At 38.9% G+C, this 26,189-nt stretch overlaps 1 protein-coding gene across 2 annotated transcripts in view; it reads right to left on the bottom strand.

The window, feature by feature from the left end:
- The window catches only part of UNC79 (unc-79 homolog, NALCN channel complex subunit), a 307,052-nt gene that overhangs the window by 238,367 nt on the left and 42,496 nt on the right, over positions 1-26,189 (bottom strand). The window contains exon 1 of one of the 2 annotated variants that reach the window (XM_032620578.1): positions 22,410-22,516. The exons of the other annotated variant lie outside the window; for it this stretch is intronic. Within the exon in view, the coding sequence (XP_032476469.1) occupies positions 22,410-22,431 (22 nt within the window). The 5' untranslated portion in view covers positions 22,432-22,516. Of the gene's footprint in view, positions 1-22,409; positions 22,517-26,189 lie in introns of those variants that run through there. 2 annotated transcript variants of the gene reach the window in all.

Genomic DNA, 26,189 nt, shown 5'->3' with positions numbered 1-26,189 from the left:
GGCGCAAGGGCTTCGTTGCTGTGCGGCATGTGGGATCTTCCCGGACCAGGGCTCAAACCCGTGTCCCCTGCATTGGCAGGCAAATTCTTAACCACTGTGCCACCAGGGAAGCCCTATACACAGGGTTTTTAACCCAAGGCGGAAGGCCTGGGTCAATGTGCCCCAGACTCTTATTTGTTCTCGAGCCAGCAAAGCACCTACTCTCTTCCACAGTCTCCTGGAACAGCTAAGAACACTCATTTTACTCCCAAAGAAGTATTCCTTGACCTACTTCTAAGGGCTGGGGGTAGGTCATGCTGAGCTTAAGCAGAAAATACAGAGTAACCCACTCCCCAACCATATTTTTGCCAGAGGTCCAGTACCTGGCTCACACTTCTGCATCCGGCAAAAGCCCCAGCTGTCTTGTTTTTCTGGACTCACTCCTGACCTTGCTCAGTGATGTCCCTGGAAGGGACTCTCATGAATACTGAATTAGGACTGTTTTCCAGAGACTCTATTTAGTGTCTCTTGATGTTATGAAAGAGGACATAAAATTATATATACAGATTCAAAAATAACATTAAATGCATACTCATGTACCCACCACCCAGATTAAAATATGGAACATTTCCCGTATCTTATGCATATCTATCTCTAATTTCATCCCTCTCACTCACCGTAAAGGTAAATACTTTTCTAAATTTCTGCATCATTTCTTTGCTTTTCTTTATAGCTTCATCCCCGGAGCATGTATATAGTGCATATAAACATTATACTATTTCATTTCAGAAAACTGAAGAGCAAGCCTAAATCTAGTGGTATAAGGAAAGCTCAATGTTGCCATTGATTAGGAGGCTCCCATATTTACAAGTTTTGGTCATCTCCTCTTAATGGCAACAGGAAAAAAGAAAGGACTAAAGGGACTGCTGTGACTTCGTCTTGATACAGACGTAGAGAGTGGGTGAGGAGTCACAAGCCTGGTTCTAAAGGCAACAGCCATTTATCCAAAAAACGGATCTTAAATACCAGAGAATAGGGTTTTTAAAAGAGTCACGTTAAATACCCTAAAGGAGGAGGATTCCAGGAAGAGGGTAATGGCAGCAGCATAGGTTACGAAGCAACCCAAGCCCCTCCAATAAAAACGGAAAGGTCAATGAGGGTGACAAACCCAAAGACTGGCTGACAAAACTATCTACAACAAAACTAGGTGACAAGGTAGCCCCATGAACCAATTACAAGTGGATAGGGACAAACTTCTGTTAGCTACACATCCATGCAACATCAGTATCCATGTTGGAAGATACATAGGGAAGACACATAAGGGCCTCTGATGGTCCTCCGGTCAAAAGAACTCTCAAATCATCCACGGTACTCACTGGAAACTGTGGTGTCCCAATCTGAAAATAGAAATCAAAGCAAGGAGGGAGTTCTTCAGATGATAAGATCTGATAATGATGGAAGAGACTCTCAACTCTTAACAAGTAACAAGCCAAGCCTAACCTCGAGATAAAGCTCTATGTTCAGAAGAAACTGCGGGGAAGAGAATCCCAATCCCAAGAGAGAACAGTGTAAGGATATTAGACGCAAAGAAAGTCCAAATTAAAATGGGAAAGAAAACCAAAGAAAGCAGGTCTCAGAAAGTACACGAGTATATTGTTTTATCACTCTGCCCAAAAACTAAAAAATGAAAGAGGAGCCCTAAAGTTATCCTGAACCACCCCCTCTGTCTTTAAAAATTGTAGAAAAACCTATTTCACTTTAAAAATGAGCAACGGAAAATCCCATATGAATTTATCATAAGAGAAAGAGAATAAGAAGCAGAGGCACGCGCACTAAGCAGCTGAAAACTGTAACCCAATACTTCAAAGCAAAAGCTAAAAGAAATTAAGAAAATGATTGAAACTGTGTTGTTGACACACTGAAATTAGGTGACTAAAGAAGAGATTGCGACAATCAATGTGAAAGAACTCTAGAGAGAATTAGAAATAAAAGAAAAAAATATTTTTTAAATGAAGACTAAACCAGTAGAAACACAGGAGTAAATAAATGCAATGGATGATGCTTAAGAAAGATAAAGCATGGAAAGGAGGAACTCTTTAAAATTAAAAAGAAGGGCTTCCCTGGTGGCGCAGTGGTTAAGAATCTGCCTGCCAATGCAGGGGACACATGGTCTGGGAAGTTCCCACATGCCGCGGAGTAACTAAGCCAGTGTGCCACAACTACTGAGCCTGTGTTCTAGAGTCCGTGAGCCACAACTGCTGAAGCTCGCACACCTAGAGTCCGTGCTCCGCAACAAGAGAAGCCCCCGCTCGCCGCAACTAGAGAAAGCCTGCGCGCAGCAACAAAGACCCAATGCAACCAATAAATAAATAAAAGAATCTGCCTGCCAATGCAAGGGTCATGGGTTTGAGCCCTGGTCCGGGAAGATCCCACATGCCGCAGAGCAACTAAGCCCATGCACCACAACTACTGAGCCTGCGCTCTAGAGCCCAGGAGCCACAACTACTGGGCCCACGTGCCACAACTACTGAAGCCCACACGCCTAGAGCCTGTGCTCTGCAACAAGAGAAGCCACCGCAATGAGAAGCCCGCACACCGCAACAAAGAGTAGCCCCTGCTTGCTGCAACTAGAGAAAGCCTGCGCGCAGCAACAAAGACCCAACACAGCCAAATAAATAAATTTATTAAAAAAAAAAAAGAAAAGAAAAGAAATGAAGAGGCTCTAGGTTATGATAAAATAAACCTCTACCTACAATCCCTCTTCCTCTCACAGAAAACAACAAAGAAGCTTGTACATAATTAAAAAGCAACCCCCTGAAGGTACAGGAGAATGAACAGAAGCGGATAGACTCTGATAGGGGAACTCCAGCTACCAAGGAGGAGGGAAGACAGGCAACTATACCAGCAAGCTTCTGTCTCCATGGGCCTGGAGCTAAGTGCAGCCCACGCAGTGTGCACAGTGGTGAGAGCAGACATAGAAAAACCCACAAGCTTTCTGGCCTGGAGAAACAGAAAAGGAAAACTGGCAAACTGTGAATGTTGAAGAGAGTAGGGGAATCTACCTCCTTGACTGACCCCTGAACCACACGAGTACAAAACAGACTCTAAGCAGCCCAGCAAAAGGCAAAAGATTTGAGCAAAGTAAGGATTTACTGCATAAGCAACAGAGTTTTACGGTTCAAGTCCAGCCAAGAAAATGACCCATTAAAACAAAGGAAACACTATTTGCCAGTGGGAAATAACAGAATCCAAAGTTTTCACAACTTTACATTCATAACGTCCAGGACACAATCAAAAATTAGCCAACATATGAAGAAGCAAGAAAATAAAACACATTCTCAGAAGAAAAGAAAATCAAACTAGTTTGATCACTAAATGAAACAGAGGTTGGAATAACAGACAACGTATAAGCAACTACTATAATATCCTCAATGAAGTAAAACAAAACATGCTTTCAATGCATGAAACTCTCATTAGAGAAATGAGAAGTCCCAGCAGAAAAATAAAAATAATAAAAGAAGAACGAGATGAAAATTCTAGAACTGAACAACATAATTTCTGAAATAAAAACGTGACTTGATAGACTTAACAGCCAAATGGACATGACAGAAGGAAGAGTACATGAACTTGAAAACAGAGCAATAGTAAGCATCCAAGGTGAAGAACAGAGGAAAAAAAAGGTTGAAAAAAAACAAAGTGAACAGAGCCCAGAAATCTGTTAGATAACATCAAACAGTACAATTAAGGATATGTAATTGGAATATTAGAAAAGGAGAATGGAAAGAATAGAGCAGAAAAAAATGTTTAAAGAAATAATGGCCAAAGATTTCCCAAATTTGATAAAAGACAGAAATTTTCAGACACAGAATGATAAGCAAACAGCAAGCAGAATAAAATCTAGCAAACTATGCCAACAGAAGCCCATATGATATTCAAACTATTAAAGACAAAGATAACAGTATATCTTGAAAGCAGTGAGAAAAACAATATATTTTATACATATTATGGGAATAATACAACTGATGGCTGAATTCCCCTCTGACACCATGAAGGCCAGATGGAATAATACCTTTAAAGTACTGAAAAAAACAAGAAAAGCTGTCAAAGCAGAACTCTATATTCAGCACAACTATCATTCAAAAATAAAAGCAAAATGGAGGGGATGAATTGGGAGATTGGGATTGACATATATACACTAATATGTATAAAATAGATAACTAATAAGAACTTAATGCAAAAAAAAAAAAAGGAGCAAAATGAAGACATTTTCAGGCAAAAGAAATCTAAGAAATTTGGTCATAAGCAGAGTTGCAGTTACAGTTTTTGGGCTGAAGAGAAAAGATACCAGATAGAAACTTGTATCCTCAGAAAAGAACGAAGAGCATCAGGAATGGCAAATCTCTTGGTAAATACAAAAGACTATATTTTCTTTTTCCTCTTAATTTCCTTATTAACTATACAATTTTAAAGTTATAACATTGTCCTGTGTCGTATATAACATATGTGTATGTATTACATATAACTATAAATTAAAGAGGGATATGAGACTATAAGGTTGCAAGGTTTCTATATTTTAAATAAAGTAGTACATTATTAACTGCAAATCAACTGTGAAAATTAAAGGTATGTTATAATTGCTAGGAAGCCAATAGGAAATTATAAAACATTAAAAGAAAATGGATGGAAAATATACACCACACAAACAGTAAACAAAAGTAGGCTGGAGTAGCATTATTAATATTAGATAAAACAGATTCCAAAACAAACTACATTAACAAGGATAAAAAAGACACTTCATAATGTTAAAATGGATGATTCAACAGGGAAACATAACAATCATAAATGAGTATGAACCCAGTATCAGAGCTTCAAAACACAAGAAGCAAAAATTGACAGTTTTAAAGGGAAAAATAGAGAGTTCCATAGTCATAGTCAGAAACTGCAATATGCTTTTATCAGCAACTGACAGAAAAACTAGACAAAAAACAGCAAGGACATAGACGATTTGAACACATCAACAAACAACTAGAGAATATACATTCTTTTCAAGTGCTTATGGAATGTTTACCGGTCAGTGTAGACCACGTTTTGGGCCATAAAACAAGTCTCAATTAATGTCAAAATATTGAAGTATATAGAACATGTTCTCTGACAAAAGTGGAATTAAGTTAGAAATTGAAAACAATAAATAAGATAATCGGGCAAAATCCCAAATATTTTGAAATTAAACAACACCCTTCTAAAGAAACTGTGGGTCAATGAAAAATATTACAAGATAAATTAGAGAATATTTTGAACTGAATATAACAAAAATAGAACCTATCAAAATTTGTGGAGTGCAGTTAAAGTAAGGCTCACATGGAAATTTATGGATTTAAGTGCCTATATTCAAAAACAACAAAGGTCTCAAATCAATAAACTTTCGCTGTAAGAAGATGGAAAAAGAAGAGCAAATTAAACCCACAGCAAACCAAAGGAAGGAAATAGTATAGATAGTGACAGAAATCAATAAAATAGAAAACAGAAAACAATCAAAATCAGGGCAACTAAGCCCACGAGCCTCAACTAGAGAGCCCATGTACCACAAACTACAGAGCCCATGTGCTCTGGAGCCCACATGCCACAACTACTGAGAAGCCCGCGGGCCACAATAAAGATCCTGCATGCCGCAACTAAGACCCGGCCCAGCCAAAAATAAAATAAATATTTTTTTAAAAAGAAATAAAAGACAGACATAGCAACATATTCTACAGATATAAAAAAAGGTAACAAAGTATTATTACACACAACTTTAAGACAATATACTGACAACTGGACAAATCTGTCAAATGGTCAAAATAGACAAATTCCTTGAAAGACACAAATAACAAAACTAAGAATAAATTAAAGCAACAACAAAAACTTGAAGAGTTCTATATCAATTAGATAAATTCAATTTAAAATTTAAAACCTTTGTTAAAAAGGAAAGAAAAAACCTTCAGGCTCTGATGGCTTCAAACGTCAATTTTATCAAAAATTTAAGGGAAAATGAATATCAGCTCTATACAAACTCTTTCAGAAAATGTAGAAAAAAGGAACATTTCCTAACTCATGAGGTCAATTTTACCCTGATCTGAAAACCAGACAAAAATATTACAAGAAAATAAAACTGCAGACCAACATCTCTCATGAGCATAGACACAAAAATCCTTAACAAAATACTAGCAAATAGGGAGTTTCTTGGTGGTCTAGTGGTTAGAATTTGGTGCTTTCACTGCCGTGGCCCAGGTTCAATCCCTGACTGGGGAACTGAGATCCCACAAGCCATGCTGTGCAGCCAAAAAGAAAAAAATTAGCAAATAGAAACCAACAAAATTTTAAAAGGATATACATTATGACCAAATGTGGTTTATTTCAGGAATGCAAGGTTGTTCAATATTGTGAAAGGCTCAAAGCTTTCTACCTAAGACCGAGAACAAGGCCAGGATATCCACTCATACCACTTCTAATTAACACTGTCCTGGAGGGCCTAACCAGTGCTATAAGACAATGAAAAGAAATAAAAGGCATAAAGATTTGAAAGGTAGATGTAAAACAATCTTTATTCACAGATGACATGATGATGGGGTGTGCTGAAAACCTTAAGTAATTCCCAAAATAGCTACTAAACTAATAAGCGAACATTGCAGGGGTGCAGAATATAAGATCAACATACAAAAATCAATGGTATTTCTCTAAACTAACACCAAATAATTAGAAAATGAAATTTGAAAGACAACTACATTCACAAAAATGCTTAGGAATAAATTTAATGAATGACGTGACAACTACAAGACATTACGGAGCGGAATTAAACAAGATCTAAATAAGTATACATATATATCATTCCAAGGATTGGAAGACTCTATGTTGTTAAGATACTAATCCTCCCCAAATTGATCTATAGACCAAAATTCAAATAAGCTTCTTTTGAAAAAAATGACAGGTTGATTTCAAAATTTATATAAGAAAACAGAGAAACTAAAACAGCTAAAATAATTTTGAAAAATAAGAGCAAAGTTGAAGGACTCACACTACTCGATTTTAAGCCTTACTATAAATTTACAAAATAAAGACAGTATGTCACTGGCATAAGGATAGACATATAGATGGATAAAGAGAATTGAGTCCAGAGATAGACCCACATATACACAGTCAATCAATTTTCAACAAAGGTACCAAGGTAATTCAATGGAGACAAGATAGTTTTTATAAGAAATGGTGTTGGGACAACTGGATATTATTCGTGGAAATAATGAATGTCAAGGGGCTTCCCCTGGTGGCGCAGTGGTTGAGAGTCCGCCTGCCGATGCAGGGGACATGGGTTCGTGCCTCGTTCTGAGAAGATCCCACATGCCGCAGAGCGGCTGGGCCCGTGAGCCATGGCCACTGCGCCTGCGCGTCCGGAGCCTGTGCTCCGCAACGGGAGAGGCCACAGCAGTGAGAGGCCCGCGTACCCCCACCAAAAAAAAAGAAAATAATGAAGGTCAAGCCTCACCTCATACCATACATAAAAAGTGACTCAAAAATGTTCATTGACCTATATATTAGAGATAAAACTATTATATTTCTAGAAGTAAACACTGGAAAAAATCTTTATGTCATTGAGTTAGGCAAAGATTTCTTAAACAGGAGACCAAAACACAAATGATAAAAGAAAAAATTAATAAAAATGGATTTCATGGTTTAAAAGTTTCACTTCTCAAAAGTCATACTTATGCAAACATAAAGGTAAGCCACAGAGCAAAAGTGAAATTTTTCAGAACAAAGGCCTTCTATTCAGAATACGTAAAGAACTCTTACAACTCGATAAGAATACAACCAAAAAAAGCTAATAAAAATGGACAAAACATTGGAACAAACATTTCCCAAAAGATATACATATGGCCAATAAGCACATGAAAATATGTTCATCACTGCTAGTCCTCAGAGAAATGCTAATTAAAACCACAATGAAATACAGCTACACACACACTAGGATGACTAAGTTAAAAAGACTGTCAATAGCAAGTGTTGATGAGGATGGGATATGGAGCAGCTGCATTGCTGGTGGAAATGCAAAACATTACAGCCACTTTCAAAAACAATACGGCAATACCTTACAACAGTAAATACCATATTGTCAAGCAATTCCATTCTTTGGTATTCACCCTAGAGAAATAAAAACATATGTCCCCATGAAAACATGTATGCAGATATTTTAGCAGCATTATTCATAATGGCCAAAAACTAGAAACAACCCAAATAATATATACAAACCATGGAACACTACAGAGCAATAAAAAGAAACAAAATATTAATACATGCAACAACATGAATGAATCTCAAAAACATTATGCTAAATAAAAGTAGTCAATTAGAAAGACTATGTACTGAATGATTCCATTTATATGAAATTCTAGAAAAGGCAAACTATAGTGATGGAAAGCAGATCAATGTCTGCCTGGGGCTGGGGGTACAGGAAGGAGATCAAGAGCAAAGGGGCACAAGGAATCTTCTTAAGGTAAGAGAACTGTTTCATATACTGGTTAAGGTGGTGGTTACAGGATTCTATCTGCTTCGCAAAAGTCATTAAACTGTGCTTTGAAAATGGGTGAATTTTATTATATGTAACTATTTCCACAATAAACAAAAAGAGGACAAAGTAACATGCATTCCAATATGTAGGTATTTGGGCATGTCTACACTAGAGGACAGAATGATGTAGTCAGCTGCTTGTACTTACTTATATTGATTAAGTTTGGATTTATGAGAAATGAGGTAATATTTAAATGAATAGTGCCAATTTTATTTATATTTGACATTTCAAGTTAAGAGCTAAATAAATATATATACATGTGGAATCACCATGAATAGGCTAGTTCATATAAAGACTAATAAAGATATACTGCACAGGTAACTCTTTTAAAAACTCAAAAGAGGGGGCTTCCCTTGTGGTGCAGTGGTTAAGAATCCACCTGCCAATTCACGGGACACGGGTTTGAGCCCTGGTCTGGGAAGATCCCACATGCCACGGAGCAACTAAGCCTGTGCGCCACAACTACTGAGCCTGTGCTCTAGAGCCCGCGAGCCACAACTACTGAAGCCCACACGCCTAGAGCCCATGCTCTGCAACAAAAGAAGCCCCTGCAATGAGAAGCCCGCACATTACAACAAAGAGTAGCCCCTGCTCACCGCAATTAGAGAAAGCCCGCACACAACAACAACAAAGACCCAACTCAGCCAAAAATAAATTAATTAATTTTTTTAAAAAACTCAAAAGAAATACAGAGAGAGATTTTTAAAACATTCAATAGAAAGTGATCCATGCAGAAGATAAGCAAAAAAGACCCAACATACATATGATAGGGATCTCAAAGAATGTCAAATGATAGACCAAAATAAATATTAAATTATATTCTATAATTTCAGAACATTTTCCTAAAATTAAAAAAAAATCTTGAATTTTTACATTGAAAGGATACACCACAATCACTTCAGCGTGACCAACACTGAATCATACTACAGTGAAAATTACTTTAAAAAGAAAATAAAACATCATTTGGGCAACTAGGCAAAAAGGCTAAGACACTAATAAGGGAAAGAAAACAAGATTGTCCCCTGACTTTTCAACCAATTCCTAATACCCAAAGAACATGGTGTAACAAATTTAAGACACTCAAGGAAGGGAAATATGAATCAAGGATTTTACATGTACCCAAACTGGCCTCCAAGTAAAAAGTGCAAACAAACTATTATAAACTTGCCAAAACTCAAGGTACATTGATCCTGTGAGTCCTTCCAAAAGAATCTCTCAGAAAAAAACACTCAGACAACCAAAAAGACTGAGAGAGACAGTGATATAAGAACCATTGGTGAGCACTAAATATAAATATTCCTATAGAACAAAGATAACCCATGGTCATAAAAGAGAGAATATAGCAGACAAGTGTAATTATCAAAAATTGGGGTCGGGGGAATAAGGAGTGCATATGGATATGACTGTCGATTAAACGTTAAGTGGAAATAATAGGATATTACTTTAGATCAGATACTGGGATAGAAGGAGCAAGGGAGAAGAGGTTACAAGCTAATTTCAATATTTTTCAACGTAGGGAACCAGTAAGTCCGAAAAAAAAAAAAGTGGACTAATGGTATTATTTAAAGGTATTAGTATAAAGTTAACCAACAGAACAAACAAGCAGGTAAAACCAACTGCATAATGAAAAAACGTAGATACAAAAGACAAAAAAATAAGTATAATGGAACTGAGGCCAAACATATTAATCATATCAATAGATGTAAATGGGCTTAACTCACCTATCGAAAGAAAAGGATTTTCAGATTGGCTAATAAATCAAAATCCAACACTATGCAGAATACAAGAGACACACCTAAAACAAAGAGATTCAAAAGAGTTAAAAATCAAAGGATGGAGAAAGACATATCAGGCAAACACAAAAAGAAAACAGGAGTCTTAATCTTGATATCTGACAAGGTGGAATTGAGACCAAAAAGCATTACAATATATTAAAAAGGCCACTTCATAATGGTTAAGGCTACAATTCACAATGAGGATATTACAGTTATTAATACTTATGAACCCAATAACACAGCAATAACTTTAATTAAGCTGAAACTTACAGGAGATGCAACTAGAAATAGACAAAAACACACTAACAATAGGAGATTTAACATACCTCTCAAAATCCAAGATCAAGCAGACTAAAAATAAGGGTATAGAAGACTAAAACAACATAAATCAGGTGGATCTTTTAGATCTATATCAAACTTTGAACACCAATAACAGAGATTACAATTTCTTTTCAAGTACACATAGAACATTCATAAAAACTGACCTAACCTTATGCCACAGAGAAAAGCTCAATAATTTCCAAATAGAAATAATGCAAATATCATCCTCAGACTATAATGCAGTAAAACTCAAAATCAATAACAAAATAAAAAGATGTTAACTAGACTTGTGGTGATCTTTTGCAATATACACAGATACTGAATTATGTGCACACCTTAAACTAATGTTGTATTTTAATTATACCTCAAAAAGAAATGAAAACGCACACACAAAATAAACAAAAATGCCCTTCCATGTGGAAATTTACAAGCACCCTTTTAAACAACACTTGAGTCAAAGGCAAAATACAAAATTAAATTGCAGAACTTTGTGAAAATGATAATAAAAACCTGACATCAGAATCTGTAGCCTACAGCTAAAGGAAGTGTCAAATAAAATATATTGCATGAAGAAATGCCTGATCAAAAATATTAAAATAAATAAACACCCGACTCAAGAAGCTAGAAAAAAAACACCAAAGTTTAAAAAAACGATGTCTGGGACTTCCTGGTGGTCCAGTGGTTAAGACTCCAGGCTTCCACCACAGGAAGCATGGGTTCGGTCCCTGGTCGAGGAAGTTCTTCATGCTGTGCAGTGCAGCCAAAAAAAAAAGAAAAGATGTCTGGGGAAAAGGGAATTAATAATAAAAGCGGAAATTAATTTACAAACCAGAAAAAAAAAAAAACAGTGGAATTAATAAATAAATCTAAAACTGGTTCCTTAGAAAAGAAATGAATAAAACAGACAAACCACTAACTAGATCAGGAAAAAAGGGGATAGGGATGGGGAGAGAAAACACAAGTACACAACATTAAATATATAACATTAGAAATGACAAGGAGAAAATAAACATCAAAATAGGGGAAATCTTAAATTTTCTAAAAGACTCTTCTGCATAATTCTATGCAAACAAGTTTGAAAACTTAGATGAAATGAAAAAAATTTAGAGAAATAAAACTTACCAAAATTGACCCCAGTAGAAACAGAAAGTCTAAATAGAACAAGGGTCATAGAGGAAATAAAGGAAGAAGTTAAAAAGTTCCACTACAAAAAAGCAGCAGACCAGATGATTTCACAGGGGAACCCTAACAAACTTTTAAAGATCAGAAAACCTCAATGTTACATTAATTATTCCAGAGCATAGAAAAAGAAGGAAATCCTCCAAACTCATCTTATGTAGTCAGTATAACATTGTTTCCAGAACCTGACTAGAATTACTCCCCACCCCACCCCAAAAATGGACCAATCTAACTTATGAATATCACTGCAAATATTATTAAATAAAACATAAAATCCAATCCAGCATATTAATAAAGTTAAGGGAAGAAGTCATATGGTCTCCACAGATACAGAAAATAAACTTGACAAAATTCAACACCATTCAAGTTTTTTTAACTCAATAAAATAAGAATTGATGGACACTTCCTTAGTATATTACCTCAGCCCCACCAAAATCTTACTTAATAGAGAAATACTAGAGGCTTTGCTACTAAAATTCAAAATCACACAAGAATACGCTCTATGCTATATTTAACATTGTGCTGGAAATATTTGCCAATGCAATTAGAAAAGTGAAGGTAATTAGAGATATAAGAATTGGATGGAAAAGAATAAAATTATTTTCTATTTGCAGATTATATAATTATATATCTTGAAAACCCAAAGAATCAATGGAAAAGCAATTACAAAAAGAAAATAATTTGGTAAAGTAAGGTTACAAAATAGGCATACAAAAATCAATAGCCTTCGGGTATAAAAATAAAAATACAGAAGAAAAGACAAATCTCAATTTTGATAGAAAAAAAAGGATTTCAAAAAACATTAAGCGGGGGCTTCCCTGGTGGCACGGCAGTTAAGAATCCACCTTTCAGTGCAGGGGACACGGGTTCGAGCCCTGGTCTGGGAAGATCCCACATACCTACCACGGAGCAACTAAGCCTGTGCACCACAACTACAGAGCCTGTGCTCCAGAGCCCGCGATCCACAACTCCTGAAGCCCGGCGCCTAGAGCCCGTGCTCTGCAACAAGAGAAGCCACCGCAATGAGAAGCCCGTGCATCTCAACCAAGAGTAGTCCCCGCTCACCGCAACTAGGGAAAGCCTGCGCACAGCAACAAAGACCCAACGCAGCCAAAAATGAATAAATAAAATAAATAATAATAAAAATATTTAAAACAAAAAAAACACGAAGCATAAGCTTAACAAGAAATTCTAAAAGCACGCCCTCTAAAAGCACCTTTTCGGAAAGGCACAGAAAGACTTGAAAATAATTGGAAAGACATACAATGTTCTTAGATAGTGAGATTCAATATCCTGAAGATGCCAGTTCTCCCTAAGTTATTTTATAAATTTAATGTGATACTCAAAAATACCATCAGGCTTTTTTCTGGACCTATGCAACTTGATTGTGAGATTAGTTTGGAAGAATGAAAAAGAACAGCCAGAAAAACCTGGAAAAGAAGAAAAACGTTGAATGGGAGAGAGGGGATTCCAATACAATTCTCTACCAAAAAAAAAAAAATTCAGCCTACAGTTTAAAAAAAAAGGGAGAGAGTGCAGTAATGGTCATAAGGAGCAAGTACTGGCTACCTGTGAATAAGTCATGCCAAGTTCACTTCAATTTCTTATTTCTTTGGGAGAATCTGGACAGAGTAACAAAGGAAAGCTAAAGATAGAGTATATACATCTCAACAGAGTAGACTCAACTGTAAGCTCCTCTAGAGCCTGGTACAGAGCCTGACACACTGCAGACACCCAATGGATATTTGTTGAAAAAGAGAACAGACAAGTTGATAAAATTGGATTGGGTAGTACCACAATAGGATGCACTTGCAGTTGGTGAAACTGTCTTATCTAAAATGTATTGATCAATGGCTCAAAAGCAACTTGAAACAAGCTATTTAATGGCACACCACATTCTTTTTTTTACTTCTTTTCTCCTGATCAACATTTTTATTTTGAATATTTTATATAGGGATGCATATCACTTTGGTAGTTGATGCAAAACTAATGGAGAAATGTCTATTATGTTGAAGGATAAAATCAGGCATAACAATGAGACGACACTAAAAAGATGAAATTAGTAGTTTGTAGTGGGTTGAATCGTGTTCCCCAAAAAGTTATGTTCAAGTCCTAAACCCTGATACCCATAAATGCAACCTTATTTGGAAATAGGGCCTTTGTAGATGTAATCGGATTAAAATGAGGTCATACTGGATTAGGCGAGGCCCTAAATCCAATGACTGGAGTATTGATAAGAGAAAAGAGAGGGAGATTGGATACAGAGACACACAGGAGACACAGGCCATGTGAAGACGGAGGCAGAGATTGGAGTGATACGGCACAAGCCGAGGAACACCAAGGGATACCAGCAACCGCCAGAAGGTAAGAGAGAGGCAAGGAAGGCCTGCAGAGGAAGCAAGGCCTTGCCAACACCTTTATTTTGGACTTTTAGCCTCCAGAATTGTGAGAGAGTAAATTTCTCTTGTTTGAATCCACCCAGTTTGTGGTAATTTGTTACAGCAGCCCTAGGAAACTAGCACAGGGTTAAACAAAGCTCTATTATCGTCCCACTGCACAGCTGGAGAATGAAGGAAAACAGGCTTAACAGGTATTTCCTATGGAAAAGATCTGGCAGTTTCAGCAGACCAGAGGCTTGACATTATAATACAAAGAGCTAAAGGACTCTTTACATTTTGAAATATAGATTCCTGTACTCTGCATTAGTGAAGGTATGTATATGGTATTGAGTCTTTTTCAAGTGCCACATTTAAAGGACGACATAAGAAGGACCTGGAACGCATATTAAAATGTAATGTAGGGCTTCCCTGGTGGCACAGCGGTTAGGAATCTGCCTGCCAATGCAGGGGACACAGGTTCAAGCCCTGGTCCGGGAAGATCCCCCATGCCACGGAACAACTAAGCCCATGCGCCACAACTACTGAGCCTGCGCTCTAGAGCCCGTGGGCCACAACTACTGAGCCCATGTGCCACAACTACTGAAGTCCATGCACCTAGAGCCTGTGCTCCACAACGAGAGAGGCCACCACAATGAGAAGCCTGTGCACTGCAACGGGGAGTGGGCTCCACTCGCCGCAACCAGAGAAAAGCCCACGTGCAGCAACAAAGACCCAATGCAGCCAAAAATAAAATAAATAAAATTAAAAATTTTTTTAAATGTAATGTAAAAGTAAAGTGCCTCGAAATTAAGTCATGCTATCATCCAACATCAGTGAGCAGTTACTGTATGTATATGGTATATAGTCTAACATCTAGGAGGAGCTCACCCAACTCCCAAAGAGGTGGAGCTCTAACATGGGTCAAAGGTGACAGGAAGTTATTTAAAGATAGGAAGTGTTTTAAAGAAGAGAATGACAAAAATGACACAATAGCCTCTGTATTTTAGATGGATCACTAAGGGGACTACGTGAGGACAGATTTGATGGGGACAAAAGCAGACACAAGGAGATAAATTAAAAGGCTGTCATAATAAAGAAATGATAAGTTCCATAATTAGGATGGTGATGATAAGAACAAAGAGGACGTGGGGTACCTGAGGAATATTTAAGACACAAAACCAGAGTTTTACATAATACAGTAACACTTGACTCTCAAAAGTATTACGAGAATGAATTAAGCTAATATATGTCCAACTGCTTAATACATAATAGGCACAAACAATAGATATCTAAACCCTCCTTTCTAGAGATCTTAAGATTCAAATACATATAACTCTGACATGTTAAATTGGTTATATGATTAGGAGTTATCTATTTTCACTTCTGAGGCAAGCTCATTTCTTCTTAAAATAGCATTATATATATATATAAATGTATAGGTATATAAACACACATGTGCCTATATATACATAAGTACCTATGTACACACACACATATCCTTTAAGTTTTGTCCTAGTGTCAGACCAAGCTTCTAAGACCAATGAAGATGAAATACACTCTGAAATGCTGAATATCCCTCCAATTTTAATCCCACATCAAATAGTAAATGAGACTCACACAATAAACTATATACTGTTTAGAAGCATTGTCCTTTCAAGAAATGTCCAGAAGGAGAGAAAAGCAAGACAGAAATAGAACGTATGGGTCGAAAAGAGCTAAATATTCTAAATGAAATGATTGAGCTTTCCACACTACAGGAAGCGAGCTTGTTGATAAGTATACATTTTTGCTTAATGTAGTTTTTTTATGCAATAAACATTTCATTTCTAAGCCAATGTCTGTGTTCGTTTATGCAGAGCTACCCATATCTTTTCAGAATATGAGAAACAAATGCATGTGAATTTCCAACATAATACTGCAAAATGAAAATCCCAATTTAAAGCCTATTTATTGGTTGAGTAATCAATACAGAAAATTTGCACAGGTATACTACCAAAGGATCCAAGTCAAGTTACAGCATGAAGAGTCCCTGACTTCAGATGTATTGTCACTTTGTCTTAAAAGAAAAAAGAGGGGTTTCCCTGGTGGTGCAGTGGTTGAGAGTCTGCCTGCTAATGCGGGGAACATGGGTTCGAGCCCTGGTCTGGGAGGATCCCACATGCCGTGGAGCAACTAGGCCCGTGAGCCACAACTACTGAGCCTGCGCACCTGGAGCCTGTGCTCCGCAACAAGAGAGGCCGCGATAGTGAGGGGCCCGCGCACCGCGATGAAGAGTGGCCCCCGCTTGCCACAACTAGAGAAAGCCCTCGCACAGAAACGAAGACCCAACGCAGCAAAAATAAATAAAAAAATTACTAAAACTCCTACCCCCCCAACATCTTCCTAAAAAAAAAGACAAAAGAAGCTGGCTGCGTGCTAAGATTGTCTACCAATTAGGAATCGTGAGTATTATGCTGAATATACTAAGAGAAAATTTTAACTAAGAGAAAGAACCAAAAATATAGTGAACATTCAGGAAGAGTGTAAGCTGTTATATAAATACTATAAAATTTGATTTAGCAAATACGTTTTAAGTACTTTTGACAACTATACTTTGATTTACCTGTAAATCCATTTGAAAAGCATGTGAACATTGTATACAGTACAGAACTTCACATTAATGAAAATATGAAACCTTCAGGTGAATGACATCCAAAATGTAATTATGTAATCCTTCTTTATGAAAGACATTTACTTCACCTTCATTCATTTTTACTTATTCAAGAAACAGTTTTTGTGCAAACACTGCCCTAAGACAATGATTTGCATGCTGAAGACACAGAGATGAACATAATACCGTCTACACACAAATTAGGGCAACTAACAAGAAGACTAATTATTTCAATACAGTGTGAGCACACGAGTAGGGCATACAGGGGAAGAGTGACAATCACGCAGGGCTTCCAAGCTAAATAATGAACAATAAGTAAGCATTAGGAAGGCAAAGAAAAGGGCCGAAAGAGAAAGAAAGCATGTCAGGCAAAAAGAACATCGTGCACTGGAAGAACTGGAAAAAAATAGTCCAATGTAACTAGATCAAGGAGTTAGTGCAGGGATTTAGTTGGATGGGCAAGCATCATTAGGGCTTAAATAGTAATGGTAGAGAGTAGGAGAAGTTTAGGAAGACTCCCAATTTTTTGACTTAGGTGAATGGGTGGATAGATCATGGAGCCATTCACCAAAATGAGTATTATAAAAAAGAAGTACAAGTTTGGGACAGAAGACAATGAGTTTGGGTTTGAGTTGCCTATAGGATGCTTCGATAGGCACAGAGGCCATAGCTCAAGAAACACGTTTAGACTAGAAAATTGAATTTGGGTGTCATCCACATAGAGGTGATAGTTAATACCACAAGAGTGAAGGAGAGAAAGAGTCTGTGGGATTTTTTTTTAAAAAAGAGAGAGAACTAATGACAGAATCCTGTTTTAAAGATAGGGAGAAGAAAGGTAGCCCTAAGAAAAAATCTGAGTAGGAATGGCCAGCAAAGAAAGAAGAGAAGGAGAGTTTAAATAAGGAATAGAAAAGCTAGTGTCAAATCATGCAGAGAAATCAGAGCTAAAAACCTGGTGTTCTTTTTGCGAACACAAGTATGGTTAATAGGTACACTCTAATTTTTACACGTGAATAAAACTAGAGTTCCATCTATGAGAAGTCAGCTACGTTGTTGTGCAAAGATTTCTAAATGACTACAGGTTGCAATGTTATTCAAAGGAGAAGGGCTTTTATATTTTAGTCACATTACCAAATAATGTACATAAAAATAAATAAAACTACCTATTGATTTCTCTAAGTATGACCCTTAAATATGTAGGGGATAGGGCTTCCCTGGTGGTGCAGTGGTTGAGAGTCCGCCTGCCGATGCAGGGGACACGGGTTTGTGCCCCGGTCCGGGAAGATCCCACATGCTGCGGAGCGGCTGGACCCGTGAGCCATGGCCGCTGAGCCTGCGCGTCTGGAGCCTGTGCTCCGCAACGGCAGAGGCCACAACAGTGAGAGGCCCGCGTATCGCCAAAAAAATATATATATATGTAGGGGATAGGAGCAAGTTCAACTTCAAATCATACTGCTAATTATCTATACTCTTAAAACTGTTTGTTTTGATGTAATCAAAAGATTTTTAGTTATTGAGATAAAGATGTTGAGTAGGGTAAATACATTAAAAATGGCACACATTCACATTTCTGTAATTAGCTTACTGAGATTATACCCCAAATATCAGCAGGTTAATTTCCAAATTTGACAAACATTTTGATGGATATTTATATGAGTGATTTATGTTAACCAGATGCTACACTGTCATCACAGTACAGAAGGTGATGGATAGGCAGTTCATGCCCTAGAAATGTTCTGTTTAGGTGATCAGCCAGTTCCCTGCTAGATATATCAAGTCAAGGAACTGCCATGCAGGGATCCACTCCCACCCAAATACGTTAGGTTGATTGTTGTAAAAGAGACTTGGAGACAAGCAAAGGAGAAAAAAAAATAGCCCAAGAGCCCATGTCCCATTTAAACAATGGCTACTTTTTTTTCTGCTCCACTCTGGGCTGGTGGCGGTGGGGGGTGTGGGGGGACTAGATCCAAACTTTATAATTATCCTTATTTTAGCAGTAAGCACAAGGTTTAATACTTGATGATAATGATAATAATAATGAGCTAACTTATTTATTAACTCCTCATTATATGCCAGGATTCTGTGCTATGCACTTTTCATGGATCACCTCATTTAATCTTCACAACTATGACTATCCCCATTTTACAAACAATGCAGTTGATGTTTAGAGAGGTCGAGTTAACTTGTCCAAGGGCACAGAGAATGCAAGAAGCAGAGCCAGGATTTAAACCCAAGCAGCAGTCTGATTCTAGAACCCTGACTCTTAACTTCTGCTGTTATCAAAAGCAAGCTTCTTTTGAAAGAGCACACCCAAAGTGCCCCAGATTGGTCAATTTTAACTCTTAAAAGACAGGGAAAATGGGGGGCGGGGGTTAGATTCCTCTTTCTCCTCTTTAGAATCCCAAGTGAAAGAACTATAAATTCTTATTTTTATCATTCTATATCAGCTACATAAACATTTTCACTACAGTGAACTTTGACTTTAAGAAAAAGAAGCATTTCAAGGAAAATACCTGTAACTCTTGTGCAATCGCCTGAGAAATTGCTAGGAAGCTTTCACCTCCTGTTATGATGTTCTGCACAAAGCACAGGAAACGGATTGAACGTATAAAACAAGCTCCGAAGTATATCTTAACTATACCTACACTCTCTTTCATCATTATCACTTATTTTATTAAAGAAAATGCTACTCCATAAAAATAAGATCATCTTTCACATAACTAGGATACATTACATTTCAAAGGTTAAGTCACGTAATTTGTTTGGTTGCAATGCAATACTTCCTCTTGCTGGCTCAACCAAACTATGTCCACTTCCTGTACCAAAGAAACCTGTACCTACATCAAGAGGCCTCAGGAAAAGAGTAACAGAAATATTATTTTGACACTGCATTAAGCCTCCATCTCCCCTTTGGTCCTTAGGCAAACAGTACTATGCACACTTCTCCCGAAAGCAGAAAAGAAATGAACTCTCTCGTTCTCTCATGTTCTGGTGGTCTTCACATCCAGTAGAAGAGAAAAATCTCACGGCCCTCCCTTCTCTTTCTCCTTCCTCCTAGCCGTGCTCCTACAGAGTCCAAGAATCACAGATCTGCAACTTCACTTTATTAAAAAGTATTCACCCTTCATAAATAGTAACCATGCAGCCTTTCATGTATTTGCTCTATTTTCGGGTATATAATGTGCACTGGAGTGTCAACTCATCCATGTTAGTGCACTTCAAAGAGAGAGAGAAATGAGATTCTTAACTTCTCTCCACCCTAGATAAAGATGCCGAAAAACACCCAAAGCACCTTATCCTTTTCACAGCCTACTCCTGTGTTACCTCCTTTGCCCTCCAAAATGCTAATGGCTAAACAAAGATAGCTGCTACTCCGACTCCTTACTTTACAGATGAAAACTCTGAGGCACAAAACGATTAAGTTAATTGCCCAGATAACTGTCTCACAGTTAATCAGAAGGACATGAAAAACTCAAATCCATATGTCCTAGCTTCAAATATGGTATCCTTTCCATCTACAGATAAAAAAACAGAACAAAACCTGTTTCACAAAAAATTCTAAATTACCTACTAAACTACACACTATGTGCACTACACAACCAAGTCCACAGATAGATTTTATCCATCTTGGCACTAAATGCCCAGGAAAGAGACAAGACAAAGCATCCAGTGCATCTCAAAATATAACAAGGAAGAGGACAGTAATACTCACTGGTATTACTGATACCTGATATTTCTTACATAATATGTAACTATAAAAGCAAATGACAGGTAGTGGTTTTTTTAACAACTGTACTAAAATAAAACCTTTAAGGGTGTGTTATCCTCAAGTTCTGCACCAACTCCAACTATGTTACCATTACTCAAAACGTAATGCATAATTTTTTCAAAAGCCTCTGTAGAAGCCAAATTTATCTTTGAGGGTTAGGTTGAACTAAAACAGGCCCAAAAAATCACAAAAGAACTTCCTAATGATTTAGAAGAGATGGACTAATAAGTGGGAAATGATTGTCAATATCATAACTATCATTTATTGAGTACTTGCTATATGCTGGACTCACTGCTCAACATTTTATGTGTATTCTCTCACCTATAATCACAACCACCCCACTGGCATTATTATCCCAGGTCTACAGATGAGGAAATAAAGTTCATAGAAGTCAATTATTTTGCCCAAGGTCAAACAGTAAACGGCAGAACTAGGATTCAAACTCAGGTGTTCCATATTCCAAAAAAAAAGAAAAAATTTATATAGAGGTACAAGCACTGGATGGTAGGTGCTCATAAAGGATCTCTAATGAAGCATCAATCTGGGAATTCTATGAGTCTTCAGTTCATTTAATCTACCTGGTGAATAAGTGGCATACTGCATTTTAACAAATACAGGCTACTGCCCCAAAATAACGAGACTACTGTTTTTTGGTGTCTCACAAAATGGCTTTAATAGCCATTCCAAAGAAGAATTAAAAAGACTTTCAAGCAGTGACCACATAACTGTGTGCTGCTCTGAAAGAAACTAGAGTCAATTCGTTGAATAGCTTTTGGTATACTTGTTAAAAATTCAAACTCATTGCTTAATAAAAACACCTTTTATTTACAGAAGTTTAAGTTCCTGAATCCTTCACATGCACTCAGGAAAAGGTTTCATGTTAATCAACCTACCAAGTACATACCAAGGCCTACTAATGCACACTGCAATAAGAAATGCTATAGGGAGCCTATTAGAAACTTCCTCTGTCCACAAGGAGTTAGCAGCTTGTTTCCAACCAAACACACAGCCAATCATTCCTGGGAAAACTAAAATCCTCCTGCTATTTTTTATAGTTTGTGTGAGCTGCCCTACAAAGGAAACCTCTCTGGAAAAATAATTAGATCATTTTTCCATTGCCCCTTTCACTTTCTTGCAAGCAGCAGCTCTGGCTTTAACCTCTGGTTGTGGTTAGTTTTAGCATTAGTGCTGGTGTTATTGAGCTGATTTTCCTCACACTGAATCCAGAATTCAGACTCCCGAATCCTCCCTCCCCCTTCTCTGCCTTCTAGCCTCTCCAACCCAGAGTGGAAACTGCAGACTCGAACTCCCCTATGGCTCCAGCACCGAGAACTGGGCATGCTCAGAAGGCCCGGCAGGCTCGGGTGGCACTGACAGTTCTCCGCCCCTGATGTGCTGCTGCCCCCCTTCCCCCACTCCAACAAGAGATACCGAAATATTTATCTGAAAGATACGAGGCCTCTTCTTCCCGAAAATGACCCCATTTTAATTTCGTTTCGTAGGGTTTTTCGGTCTTGCCAAACCCTGCCACCAGCCGAGGAAGCCCGCATAATTTTTCAGCACCGGGGACAGCGCCGCGCTCCCATTAACGTCCGCCCTCCCCCCACCTTCTCTTCCCCCCCCCCACGCCCCACCCCCCCCAACTTCAGCCCCCACCCCCGCACCAGCACGAGGCCAAGGTCTCCCAGCAGCCGCAAACGCTGCAACTGCAATAGCTCCCAGCCGGAGGCCGGGCCGGAACGCCGGGCCGGCTGCTACTTACACTGCTCCGCTTTGGTGGACATGGTGCTGTCCAGATGCAAAGGCTTTGCCCCAAAATCTGTGTCGTGTGAGCTCCCTCGCTCCGCCAGCGATGTTGCGAGGAAAAGAGCGCATACCCCCCACCCCCACCCCCTCGCTTTCCCCCTCCCTTAGGCCCGTGTCGCTACCATTCGGACAAAACGCACATCAAATTGCAGAATTCGGTCCCGGAAGGTTAGGAAATCGCCCCCGGAGAAATGGGTGGGATTTAATAGGCGGCCAAAGGCTTCCTGTCCGTCCCCTCCTGGAGCTGCCCGCGTTGATGTGGGCGGGGAGACCGAAAGGAGGGAACAAGCTGCGGCTCCTGGTGAAATGGGAGAATGGGCTCGACCGGGGGAGGAGGATTTCCATTCATAAGGCGCACGGAGGGGACGGGTGTTTCCCAGAGAAAAGCCTCTTAAAGTGCCGGAGTCCCCGACCATTTGGATCTCCCATTGGCGTTCTCCGGGCCTGTAAATCCTGCTCCGGGAGCAGCCCCGGTGTCTCAGCGGTGTGACCGGAGAGGGACACAGGTGCGTCCCACGCCAGGTCTCAGCCTCCGTGCGGCAGGAGGGGGAGGCGGATCAGGGGAGGGCTGGAGAGAGCCGGGGCCGGAGGGCGGCGAGGATGCTCCTGAGGACCGCGAGGAAGGAAATGCAGAAGTAACCCTCAGCATGGCTTCCCGGCGTGCTGCGGTCCGTGCCCTGTCTCCCCTCTCCAATGGGCTCTCCTGCTGATGATCAGGATGGGAGGTCCCAAGGCCAGGGGGCTGTGAGAAGACTTGAGAAGTCGAGTCTAGGGAAGGAGGAGATTTCCACGGATGGTGAAGCTGGAAGAGCCACAGAAAAGGAAAATGCAAGATTGGAAACAGGAGGAACCTAGGTGGGCTCCCATGCAATCACCCAGGAGGGAGACAGGCACGTTAGGAAGCCCCTCTGCTGGGAAACCAAATGAAGCCAGTAGAAAAAGAAGGCGATGGAAACACACCTCAAGCATATTAATAGGAAAATACTTAAAAGTAGTGGAAAGACATTCTGAGCCTGGACTTGGATCAGGAAGAATCAGATTCAAGACTCAGTTCTACCACTTACTTATTCATTCTAGGACAATCCTAATCTCCCTAAGCCTCAATTTCTGTAAAATGGGAACAATAAAACCTGCCCTGTCACCTAAAGAGTTAGTGGGTGGATCAAATGATATAATGAATGTGAAATTCCTTTTAAAATTCAAGTACTGTGCAAGTGTCAACCATTATGACCATTCTTAATTCAAATAATTTAAATAGCCGGTGAAAGCTGAGGAGCAATGATCAAAGCAGGTTAATTTAGCAAAAAGCTTTGGGAACAGAACTGAAAGAGGTGACCAATTATTTTTAATACTGATAACTGTGGTGACTGTTTTCCACCTCAACAACAAAAATCCTTAGTTTACGTAAAAGAATGTTAAATTATATATGATATGGACAAAATATTCAAAAGAGATCTTTGACAATTAAGAAAAAAAATAAAGATCATGGCACTAGCAGATGCAGTGTCTGGTGAGGACCCACTTACTGGTTCATAACTGGTGTATTTTTGACATGACCTCACATGGCAGAAGGGGCGAGTGAGCTCTGTGGGGCCTCTTTTATAAGGGCACTAGTCCCAATCCACCTCCTGAAGGCCCACGTCCTAATACCATCACCTCGGGGACTAGGATTTCAACATATGGTTTTGGGGGGGACAGAAACATTCAGCCCGTGGCCATGTCTGTCTGCAATCTCTGTTCTCAGGCTAGGGTCCTGGTTGGGTAATATTCCATGGGTTCTACATTCTCTGCCTGGGCTGAGAACACTCCCTCTATTTCTTGAAAACCTCTAACTTAGTAGCATTCAAATTTCCTTTTCAACGAAAAGCTCTTCCCTCGACAACCTTTAGTTGACAAACTTTAGTCATTCAGTAAACACTTTTTGGGCTTTGAATACAATCTTCATGGTGACAGCTCCCTAAGTTTACCTCCAGCCCAGACTTTTCCCTGCATTCCAGACTTGGTCTCCTACTGTCTACTCAACATCTGCTATTGTGTGTCTAATGGGCACTTCAAATCATGTGTGGCCCGAACTAACTCCTGGTCTGACCCAAGCCACCTTAATGTCTCACATTGTATAGAATCCTCACTAGTCCCCTCTCCATGATTTTCAATACAGTTTCCTGAGTAGTCCTACTAAAATCTAAGACAGAACATCCTTCTTCTTGGCACAGAACCCTGCAGGTGCCTTCCATCCCATTCAGAGTAAAAGCCAAAGTCCTTATAATGGAGAACAAACCCTGAATGGTCTTTCCTTCCCAACTCCTGTCATCCTCTCTGACCCCATCTTATCCCACTCCCTTGGCCCCAGTGACCCTGAGCCTGCTCCTTGGAAACTGCAGGATCACTCTCATCTCAAGATCTCAGTCCTCGCTATTGCCTCTGCCTAAATGTTACTCCCCCTGTAAGCTGGCCTCATGTAAAAACTGTGCCCAGCGATCATCCCTTGGGGGAATTTTAATTTGAAGCTAAGATCATTGGGTTTTGGGGAGCAATTAAAATGATGATTCTAAAACTGTTTTATTTAGCCTTGAATAAATTTCCAATCAAGCCGGACATTTTTAATAGCAACTTAAGAAAAAGGGAAATTTTGAACTGTGAATGCAAGTACTTCAAAATACAAAGCACGGAGACAGCTGTTATATTTAGTTATCTAAATAAAGGTGAAAACTTTTGGATGCCTATAAAAAAAAATGAACAAATGTCAAGGAAAGTTGTTTCTGAGTAACCCAAAATAGTCTATGGACAACAAAGAAGCTGCCCATTATGATACACACAGTGGCCAAGTTTCATGATATTGGTGAAAATGTTCATAAGATGTTAGTGACTTGGCTCTTTAGGATGTACACACAACTGGACTGTGTCACCTCAGTGATTGCCAGGTTGGTCTGGCTAATCAAGCCGATCATCCTATACTATTGTTCATTCCTAAAAACACATCCCAAAGAGAAGTTCCTAGCTTCAAAGATAAATGATGATGTAAAGAATGATGCTGAAGAGTTAATTTCAAGTAAAAAATTGGAATCATTCTGAAAGAAAATATGAATATAATATAAATTTCTAAGAAGATGACAAACGTTCTATGTGAACAAAAGAAAGCTCAATGATTTATTCAGAAATTTCTGGGAGGCTTGAGGCTTTGATAAAGAAAATAATAATTGAATTTTTTTTTTTTGTGGTACACGGGCCTCTCACTGTTGCAGAGCACAGGCTCCGGACGCGCAGGCTCAGCGGCCATGGCTCACGGGCCCAGCCGCTGCATGGCATGTGGGATCTTCCCGGACCGGGACATGAACCTGTGTCCCCTGCATCAGCAGGTGGACTCTCAACCACTGCACCACCAGGGAAGCCCTAATTGAATTTTTTTTAATTGGTATCTTGGATAACCCAGAAACAAAGTAACAAAGTATATTACTCCCTCTTGGCCTGTTTTACTAACCCTGCTGTTTGTCATCAATTAAACCTTCTACTGCCTCATTGAGAGAGTATAATATTATTAAGGAATGGACTCAGGAGTTAGACAGCCTGGGTTTGAATTCCAGCTCTGCCTGGGTGTGACCTTGAACACGTTACTTCCCTATGTCTCAATTTCCTCACCCGAAAAATGCACATAACATAGGTTGTTGTCAGAATTAAATTGATGCACATAAAGAATCTAGAACAGACAAAACTATAATTCAAAAAGATACATGCACCC

The sequence above is a fragment of the Phocoena sinus genome, chromosome 2 (assembly GCF_008692025.1).
Source record: "Phocoena sinus isolate mPhoSin1 chromosome 2, mPhoSin1.pri, whole genome shotgun sequence".
NCBI lineage: Eukaryota > Metazoa > Chordata > Mammalia > Artiodactyla > Phocoenidae > Phocoena > Phocoena sinus.
Note: the sequence above shows the minus strand (reverse complement) of the source record. Positions and strands in the feature narration are given on the sequence as shown.